This window comes from Stegostoma tigrinum, unplaced genomic scaffold (genome assembly GCF_030684315.1).
Source record: "Stegostoma tigrinum isolate sSteTig4 unplaced genomic scaffold, sSteTig4.hap1 scaffold_301, whole genome shotgun sequence".
In the NCBI taxonomy this organism is placed as follows: Eukaryota; Metazoa; Chordata; class Chondrichthyes; order Orectolobiformes; family Stegostomatidae; genus Stegostoma; species Stegostoma tigrinum.
In genome coordinates, this window is record NW_026728229.1 from 93,290 (window position 1) to 103,895 (window position 10,606).

General features: G+C 45.3%; 1 protein-coding gene across 1 annotated transcript in view; it reads left to right on the top strand.

The window, feature by feature from the left end:
- Positions 1–2,502, top strand: part of LOC132208186 (roquin-1-like) — a 33,897-nt gene extending 31,395 nt beyond the window's left edge. Inside the window, exon 11 of the mRNA XM_059643864.1 lies at positions 655–2,502. Coding sequence (XP_059499847.1) covers positions 655–784 — 130 coding nt within the window. The 3' untranslated portion in view covers positions 785–2,502. The remainder of the gene's footprint in view (positions 1–654) is intronic.
- The last annotated feature ends 8,104 nt before the right edge of the window (positions 2,503–10,606 follow it).

A 10,606-nucleotide genomic window follows, 5' to 3' on the forward strand; every position in this document is an offset into this window, starting at 1 on the left:
GTGGAGTGTTTTGTGTTGCCTGATCTATGTATGTGAGGCACTTTAGATATCTCTACAAGGCAACCAAGCCACAAGACTCATGTTTCCAATGAAAAGTCACTTCTTTGTGTGAATGAGTGTACGTTTAAGACTGGTATGTTGTGGTCCTGATTCAGCCAGTGTTATATCCAGCAGTGGCACAGTGGCTCAGTGGTTAGCTTCGCCACAGGCTCAGTCCACAGCGGCAGGGACCAGGTTCAGTTGCACCCTCGTGCAACTGTCTGGGTGGAGCTTGCACGTTCTCCCTGTGTCTGCATGGGTTTCCTCTGGGTGCTGCAGTTTCCTCCCCCATCCCAGGGTTAGGGAGGATTGATCGTGCTTAATTGCCCCATAGTGTTCAGGGATGTGCAGGCTTATGTGGATTAGCCATGGGAAATGCAGGTTTACTGTGACTGGATAGAGGTGATGGGTCTGGGTGGGATACCCCGAGAGTTGGTGCAGATTCGATGGGCTGAATAGCCTGCTTCCATACTTTAGGAATTCTGTGATTCTAAGATTATAGCAGTAAGGGGCTGAAAACAGTAAGTTTTCTATACGTGCAAAATTATTAAAAGCAAAGGCTGGTCATGTCTCTGCATGAAACTGAAGGTCTTATCTGTTCTTCTCATTGTGTAGTGAGGGGTCAAAGGTCGGGGCCTCCAGCTTTATAACAGAAAGCGCCATCAACACTCTAACCAGCAAGTGCAACTCTCTGAACCTGGCTTCTGATACCGAGGGAGCAGACAGCCAGCAGAACGGGATTTAAACGAACAACCTGCCCTGGACAAGCCAGCCCAAATGTCTGGTTTAAAGAAAAACGCAGCACTGCAACCCAACAAACTTGACTTGCCACTCATCTAGATGCAATGCGTCACATTAGCATCAAATTTATTTGTTGTTGTGTATGTGGGAATTAATGTTTTGTTTTATTAGCGTGCATGCCTTGGCTTGCAAGGCATGGGACATATCCTTATGATTACCTGGTTAATCTTAGCGAAGTAATCTCACCCTGTTGTATACCCCTACTTCAGAACTGTGCCTGCCACGGCACAAGTTGATGAAGTCACATTCCCATGGGATTCTAAGATGATGTGACAAAGGATGACGTCACAGATGGAACCTTTTTAGTTCCACCGCAGTGAGGAGAAATCCTTCCGCTAATCTACTTACTGAAAGGTTGTTACTTCTCTGCGGGGAGAGAGCTCCACCATCTCTAACCTTTTATAGGACCTTCACCTGGAGGTTTTATAGCCAGAAGGAGGAAAAAGTCAGGAGCCCTCTCAACCAGAAAAGTAACATTCTTAAATATTGTCATTGTGCTTTCCACAGCGTGGAAATTAACTAACCCAAGAGAAGCCTTACTGGAAAAGGTTTATTGCTTTCTGAACACATTCGCATGTTGAAGACATTGCCTCCTTTTGCTTGGTCTGGCTCCAGAGAGTCTCATGGAAGCTGAAGCTTCACTCAGACTGGAGAGATGGTAGTTTGGCCATAGGGTCCCCGCTGTGGAGGAATTTGACCGCAGGGACTTCGTGTGGGAGGGTGAGGGCGGAGAATCCATTTCTTCCAAACTGTGATTGCATGTTTTTGCATCAGTTGGAAATATGCCATGCAGAGGACAAACATGCTATTTAAGAAGCTCTTTTAAGATATACCCTTACTGAGTTATCTTAAAAGGACTGAACAGTGGTGTCAAACAAACCACATGGAGATGAAGCATTGGTAGCGCCAGTGTAGGAAGATGCTGGACAACACCAAACAGCCCCCCCCACCCTCCCTGAGTGGGCTAAGACTTGGAGCCCTAGCTCTGGGAGAGGCTGAAGTAGTTATAGATGGGATTGAGTGCTCTGGCTGTCTCCTATTTGCACTCTGCCACTAGTCAACAGCAGCAAAAGTCACAGGGATCCAAACAGTTCTATCCAAACAAGATAGAACTGCAGAGACAAAATAAGCCATTCAAATGGCATGTTCGAAGCACCAAAAGACAATGTTGCTTCTCTTCAGTCTGCAGTGAATGCTGAGCAAGTTTGGTATTTGATCATTAGTTTTCCTGTGGGTCTAATAACCAACTCTAACAAGGATTCTGATCACGCTCCAGCTCTCCATGTCCCCCGTGATGGTGTGCACTTGACCAGCCCTGTCAGGCTGTTGGCTACTGACTTTTGCTTGGCATTCGAGCTTTGTACAGGTTGTGTGCGTGTTTTTTTTAAATGCGGAAAAGTTCTTTTTGGCACTGCTTTTAAAAACGGACAAAGGCTGGTGTCAAGACCTTCCTCTTGACATTGAGGAGACTGATTTTTGCAGTCTGCTTCAGACCTGACCCCCCCCCCCCCCCCCCCACTCCCCCGCCCCGTTTAGCAGCTTGCTTCAGCTGGTGTCAGTAACTGTATGGACCTGGCTCAATGTGACAGTTAGGAATGGCATCCTGGGCACTGTTTGTCACAGCAGCGTCCAGTGAATCCACCACACATCCCCAGTACTGTATTTCCCACCCCCCCCCCCCCCCCCACTCCCCGCTACCCAAGTCAGTTTGAGTTCAGACTTTTGAGTTCATGCCTGTCCTTTACCCTTCCTCAGCCCAAACACATGTAACCTTCTGCCTGGTACTGGCCTTGGTCAGTGCTCTGCCCACTGGTTTAATACCCTGTTGTATGGTGTGTGGTATCTGAGTTTAAATCAACAAGTCAGTATTGTTGTCCTCACCCATTCACAGGACGATTCCAAAGTGTCTGGAGGTTGACTCGTATCACGGAGACCTTCCTGATCCACACCAGTGGTGCAGCCCCATTCATTTGATTTTAAGAATATTCTCGTTGAGGATTGACACCTGTTCCACCCCTCCCCATCTCTCTGCCAGCACCAACTTTCATATCTCATAACCTTCAGCTGCTGCTCCTGAGCTACAATGCAGTGTTCAGGCTGCCACTCTCGTATCAGTGAGAGTGTAGCAAGAACTCGCTTGGGGTAGGTAGTATCAAGGGACTTGATTCCTAAAAAGCCATTGTCATGGTGTGTAAGCAGGAAGGTTGCCAGAGGGAAGGGAGGGAGAAGATCATTATCACCTCTGCTGATTCCCCAAGAAGTGGATGAAGAGCTAGACTGTGCAAACTGGGCTGTTTCTGGGCAAGAAGATTAGGCATTAATCCATCAGAAATCTCTTTCCTCAACTGTACTTAATTACTTGCATCCCCTGTTTATTTCCAAATTCTAGCAAGTACAGTTTTTTTGGTTTTTTTTTTGCTCTTTTTCCTCTGGAGGTTAGTATGAAAGCACGAAGCAAACTATAGATCCTACCTCGCAAGGTGAAAGTATGGATCTGTTGTTGATCCCAGAAAAGAGAGGGCCAAGGTCAGTTCATTTTGGAACTGCTGCCCAGACCATTTTCATATTTCTCTGGGATGCTTTAGGCTGAAAGGTTTCCTGAGCAAAGCACTCCCTGTTAAACTAATGTTGCTCAATGCTTTGTCAACAGTGTCAGTCACAAATCAAATGTTTTTAGATTACTTTTGCAGCAGAGTGTGTAACTCTTTCCTTCTGAATGCAAAGTGCATTGATCTCAGTCATGTTGCTACTACAACACAGCGAATGTGTCAGCGCCTGGGCTGATAGAATACGCAGGACCCATATCCCTCACTCTCACCCACGCTCCCTCTCTCACTTGTGGTGTCAAGTACCAGGGTGTGAGGGCCCCCTTATGATGTCGAATACAGTGACTTCCTTTTGAATGTTTAATATCTCTGTCCCATCAGCTGTTTCACTCCCTGGATCTTGTCAATGACTTTTGTGAAGTTGTTTTTCCCCAATAGGAAAGGAGTTGATTTATGATTTGTTTGGGGGAGGGCACTGCTGATTTGCCAAAATTACAATAGGCATAAAATTTGATGTTGGCCACTAGGATTTCCTGGGGCATATGTTGAGCTAGAGGTTGGGCACCAGAATGGACTACAAGATGAAGACTCTTAGCAGCGTTCAGTACTGAGTCTACGGTAGCTCTGGAATGTTAGTCATAAGCGACTGATGAAGCCTGCTTAATTTCATGCAGCTCGTTCACTGGGTGATCTCCTACAACGGTGTGTGTCACCCTCTCACTAGAGACTTAACTCTGCTGAATTCTGGCAGGTTGAGGTGGGAGACACCCAAGGAGAGGAGCTCTTACTTTCACAGGTCTTGTCTAGACTGGGCGAGGCTTCCAGGTACATCGTGCTGACTCCAGTCAATAATGTGAAATGTCAGTCCAGCTCACCGATGCAATTCCACCCTGAAACCTCCTGAACCACCACACACGTTCTTCACCACCACCCTCCTCCCACCCCCCACCGCCTGTACCTAACCTGTTACATCTGACTGTCCTCTCTCCAGCATCCTTGCTTCCTTGTGGCTTTAAGAAGCTCCAGGTCCATTTTATTCCCTGGAAGCAGCCCTGCACAGTGAGGCCTGGCTTGTTTGTTGTCTGTCTGGATCTTGGGGATTCCAGATTCTGTCATTTTTGTCAGTTTTGATTTGTATGTGACTTCCTTTCCTTTTAGAGATGCCGTGCACCAGGTCTGAAGAGAGCAAGACTGAGCGAACTTCTTTAGTTTTAGTTTGTTTGGCTGCCGCTGATAATCAGTGAGGGCCTCTGAGTGTGTATGCCCCACAGATTGCACCTTGGCCATTGTGGGAATGGGAGCTGTTACCACATGGCCAAATGTTGACTGAGTGCGGGTTCCACATTGTGTGGGGCTTTGTACAGTACAGATTGATGGTGGCACTTTTGGTTTAGTTTGTAAACTGCTGCCAGTTGCAGTTTCTAGCTGGTCTTATCAGTCTGGATGCTTGGAATGGTTCTTTCTTTTTGAGATTCCAATGCAGAAAAGTCAGTGGTGAGTGTGTTTGAAATTGCATCAGTTAATCTCAGACCGGCTATTTTCTGTATTTTTAATTCAGCTGTTTGCTATCAGCAGAAGTATGAATTTTATCCTACAATCAGGCTGTGCTAATGTGAGGGACTGGCTTTCATCCCTCACCAGGTTTTTACTGTCTCCCTGCTAAACTGCACATTTCTAACACAGTGCTCCCATTCACTCTCTAAACTGCTGCTCTACACTCTCAAGCTAGTAGACTTCTGTCAGAATCCCAAGATTCTCCCAATCTCAAAGTCATTGCTGCCAGCACAACTGGTCAGTCAGTATATCTCTCAATGTCTGTCCCCCTCATGTTCTCTTACTCTCTACCTTTATCTTGTTCTCACTTTGGCTTAGTCTCTCTCTGTTTTCTGAACATGTTTTCTTCTTTGTATCCAGTGCTGTCTGCTTTCCCTGTTTTCCTCATTGCATGCCTCTTTCACACATTTAAGATGCAATCCCCAGTCCTGTAGAAAAAGCCTTGAATTCTGTGTGGTTTGGGTAGTGCACTGAGGAATGAAGATGCTGCAACAAGTTTGGGATTTGCCTTGGTATTGTGTGGGGAAGCTACCACTGACAACATGTAGGGAACTGCCAACCCCTATACGATCCAAGGGCCTCCACCATGTGCCAGCCCTTTCTATCTAAATACACCTGAAACCTCCCATCAGACCAGGCATGTAATGGGATTGAGGGATGTATAATATCCCCCAGGTTCTCTTCCACTCCCCCCAGCCCCTTTGAGTGAGTTAGACTTCCAACCACTTACGAACCCAATCAACTATGGGCATCGTATGTATGATCTCTGATGTGAGCACTGTGTGCTTGAGTGATTGAGATCCTAATGATTCTAATGATTAATGTTGGAAATGTGCAATTTCTTAAATACCGTTGGAAAGGCAGGATGTGGACCCAGGCAGCTGAGAAACCTTTTTTGGATGGTTGGATCCCTTCACTGCCTATCACTCAACTCTTATCGTCAACCTCAGGCCTCCCATTCTCTCTCACCCCCATGATCAGCCTCATTTTATACACTGGATCTTGGGAATCACTCCATATGAAGTGCTTTGGATCTACAGCTGGCGCACAGGCACTTACAGCTGTCCAGTGATGTTTGGTCTTTGCCAAGGGATCTGAGGAGGATAGTGTACCGATGATTGTTAGGAGGCTTTAACTGTATTGCGGGAGGATCTAACCTGACCACAATTTCTGCAGCCAATTCTCGCAGTGAGAATGTTGCCTTTCTCACACATCAGCTTGTTTAGTTTTCTTAAATTAAGGTAAAAAAAAATTTCCTGAAAATTTTGTTTGATATACTCCAGTATGGAATGTTTTAGAATATCTTTCTCCAATGTGGAATGTAGCTTTTTTTCCTTTGTAAAGAATTCACTGTGTGAACATTGTTTTTTGCCTTTGTATAGTACAATAATATTCAGCTTCAGGATTGGGGAGATTAAAAAAGGGGAAAACAAACTGTACATGAGATTGTTCTGCTTGTCAGAAAATGAATGCAGTTTGTGCAACATGAGTTCAAAAGGACTTCAAAAAATTGTTTAAAAAGAAAAAAAAGTTAAATTGCATCTGGTGTCCTTGGTGCTGTTTATTTACATTTTGTTAACTGATCCTCCAGCTGTCCTGTCTCCCTGTGGCTTAACTGCAATGCCAGGGCTTTCCCTTCTGGTCTCCTCCTGATACAACCCTCACTGAGCATGGATTTGAATATACACAGCTGATTCAATTAAGAAGTCCTAATTAAAAGTGGATCCTCTTAAGTCTTTGCCAGGGTGTTGTCATCTCGCTTGGGAACTGCTACTGGACCACAGGGATCCACGCTGATTGGCTGTACACAGTCCTCAGCCAGAGGATCCACAACAAAGTCCATCTGATCCGGAATGTGATCCATTTTTTTTCCCGAGAGGATTGGTCTATTGAGCATCTTCGATGTACTCCAATCAGGAGAAGGTTTTCGACGGAGTCGATCACAAATGTCTGCTTGGGATGGAGAGCATTCAGGTTCTGGATAAAGTTGTCTCCCAGATCCAATTTGTGTGCACCACCATGGCTGACAGGCCTCTGACAGTGTCCCTTTGTTTTGGAAGAGTATGTTAGGGTTGCCCCTTATCCAGCCAGCTGTAAACCCTGTTCATAGAGCCTTCCCTATGCCTGTTGCGGAGACAATGCCAGGGTTAGTTCTGCCCCAGCCAGGCATGGAAGTTGTTCTTTTTCGGTTTTCTCTAACGACATGCTTGTCGTGCTCACTGATCTGGGGAGGATGTGCGAGTGCCAGCCTGTGCACTTGGATCAACTGGGCAAAATGTTCTGGATTCCTTGTCAGCTTGAGGAGCTGACAGCCAAAGTCTCAGCTCACCCAAGTCCCTGGAAACCACTGATACTCTGCCTGATGCAGATGCTTCCATCTGTGACAGTGTCAGGAAGAGTAAATACAATGCAGTCTTTGTGGAGACAATGTCCCATCTTCGTATTGAGAATATCCTCCATGGTGACATGTGGCACTACCACTGTATTAAATAGAACAGATTTCAAATGGATCTAGTAAGTCAAGACGAGGCATTATGGCCCAGCATGTCCCCAGCTCCGCCATTACCTCCAAGTCAGGGCATCAACCCTGGTTCTTGCAAAGTGCAGGAGCATTAAATGAGCTGAGAACCTAGTGTAGCTGCCAAGCAGCATCAGCATCAAGTGATAGACAGAGCTAAGTGATGGATCACATTGAAGCTCTGCAGCCTTACTGCATGCAGTCATCAATTTGGGTGGACAATTAAATGACTCACTAGAGGTGGTGGCTCTGACAATATCTCCATCCTCAATGATGGAAGAGTCCAACACTGCAAAAGATAACCCTGAAGCTTTTGCAGCAATCCTCAACTAGAAATGCTGAGTGGATGATCTATTTCGGCCTCTTCCAGTCGTTCCCAGTATCACGCATATCAGTCTTTAGCCAATTCGATTCACCCTACATGATATCAAGAAACAGTTGGAGATACTGAATGCTGCAAAGCCTATGGGCCCTGCCAACATTCCAGTAGTAGTACTGATTTTGTGCAGATTAGGTGGGTTGGCCATGCTAAATTGCCTGTAGTGCCCAGGGATGTGCAGGATAGGTGGGTCAGCCAAGGGAAAAGCAGGGCTATGGTAGGGGGATGGGTCTGGGTGGATGCTGTTCGGAGGCTTGATCAGTGTGGACCCATTGGGCCGAATGGCCTGTTTCCACACTAGGGCTTCTATGATCCCATGCCTTGATTTTGAAACCATCTTCAATGGTTTCTAATCCCTCCTTTCTATCTCTGTAACCTCCTACAACCTTCTGCACTCCTCTAATTTAGGTCTCTGAAGCCCTCTGAGTCTTATGACTTCAGATGCTCAGCTCCCTAAATCACTTCCTCTCTCTGCCTCACTTTACTCCTTGAAAACTTTCTTTAAAGCTTGGACCAAGTTTAATTACCTGAGCCAATACCTCCTTGTGTGACTTGATCGCAGCCTTTATTTTACAACGGCCATGTCAGGTAACCAGGGGCATTGTATGACATTGGCAGAGTATTGTTACTATTCAGTTGGTTTATCTGAGAAACTAAAGGAAGGGAGATGAGAACAACTCATCTGGGCAAAGAGTTGAGAACAAGAAAGGAGAGGTGGTGACACAGAGAGTTAGAAGGACAACCCCAGAGGTTAAGGTCATGTTGAAGTTTAAATTAGAAGGGTCCACAGGTCCAAGGTGAGAGAGGGGGAAAGTTTAAGGGAGATGTGAGAGGGAAGTTTTTCACGCAGAGTGGTAGGAGCCTGGAATGCACTGCCAGAAGAGGTGGTGGAAGCAGGCATGTTGGTGACATTTAAGAGGCATCTGGATGGTTACATGAATAGGGAGGGAATAGAAGGATACGGATTGAACAAGGGCAGAAGGTTTGTTTTTTAGTTTAATTAGGGGATGATAATTGACATAGGCTCAGACGGCTGAAGGGCCTGTTCCTGTGCTATACTTCTCTTTTGTTCTTTTGACCCTGTATCCTCCACCTGCTAAGGCAGAGAGCTGCAAAGTCACAAAACTATCTAGGAGAAAAGAAAATTTCCTTTATCTCTGTTCTGAAAGGACAATTCCTAATTTTAGAACAGTATATCCCCCTCCTCTCCCAGTTAAAAACACTTTAAGGCCATTTAAATGGTCGTTGGATAAACATATGGATAATAACAGAATAGTTCAGGTTAGATGGGCTTCAGATTGGTTTCACAATTTGGCGCAACATCAAGGGCCAAAGAGCCTGTCCTGCGCTGTAATGTTCTAAACATGGTTTCCACATCCACTTCTCAAGACCATTCAGGATCTTACACGCTTCAATCAAATCTCCCCTCACTCCTCTAAACTCCAGTGCAAACAAGACCGGCCTTTCCAATCTGCCCTCATAAGACAAACCCACTCGTTCCAGGTATGAATTTAGTCAACCTCCTCGTGAGTTACCCCCAATGCATTTACATGGTAAATGGGATATTGGTGAGAGACAAAAGGAAATTGGGACAAGGAGGCAAAAGATGGTTTAAGGCCCAATTGTGTAAACATGCAAAACAGAATGATCACCAACAACTGCTGTCTGAAATCATTAAACTCAATGTGAAGTCTGGACGATTGATAAAGTGTCTAATTAAATTACAGATTCCCTGAGATCAACAGTCTGAATTGTGAGCTGACAGTAGGTCAGGGGAATGAAGGGACTAACACATTACAGTCATGGAATCAAGAATTTTGCTCGTGGCTGTATCTTAATTGGAGATGTTTGAATGTGGAGTTGTATTAAAGCACTGGAGAGATATCAGCATGTTCATGGGACAAGCAGAGATTGGCTCATTGTAGAGTCTTGGAGTTATACAGCATGGAAACAGATCCTTCAATCCAACTTGTCCATGCCAACCAGGTTCAAAAGTAAACTAGTCCTGCCTGCCCACTCCTGGCCTATATCTCCCTAAAGTTGTCCTATTAATGAACTCATCCAAATGTCTTTTAAACGTTATGACTGTGACCGCATCCACCACTTCCTCTGGCAATTCATTCTGCACACAAACCACTCTGTGTAAAAAACATTGCCCCTCATATCCATTTTAAATCTTTCTCCTCTCACCCTAAAAATAAACCCCCCAGTTTTGAACTCCCTTAGCCTAGGGAAAAGGCCTTTATCATTCACCTTAACTACGCCCCTCATGATCTTATAAACCTCAATAAGGTCACCCCTCAACTTCCTATGCTCTAGTGAAAGAAGTCCCAGTCTTTCCAGTCTACTTTTATAGCTCAAATGCTCTGGTAAATCTCTTCTGAACCCTTTCCAGTTTAAGATATCCTTCATATAGCAGGGTGACCAGAACTGCACACAGTACTTCAGTAGCGGCCTCACCAATGTTCCATACAATCTCAACATGATATCTCAACTCCTATGTGCAAAGGCCTGAGCAATGAAGGCAAGCGTGCTAAATGCCTTCTTAACGACCCCGTCTACCTGTGATGCAAATTTCAAAGAATTATGTACCTGAACCCCTCGGTGTCTCTATTGTACAGCACTGCCCAAGGCCCGATCATTAATTGTATAAGTCCTGTCCTTGTTTGTTCCACCAAAATACAATGGTAGAAGCATCTACATCTAGAAACATTCTGGGGCAGGCAGTCTGTTTGGAGTTGGGAACAGGGTTATAATGTTTCAGGTCAA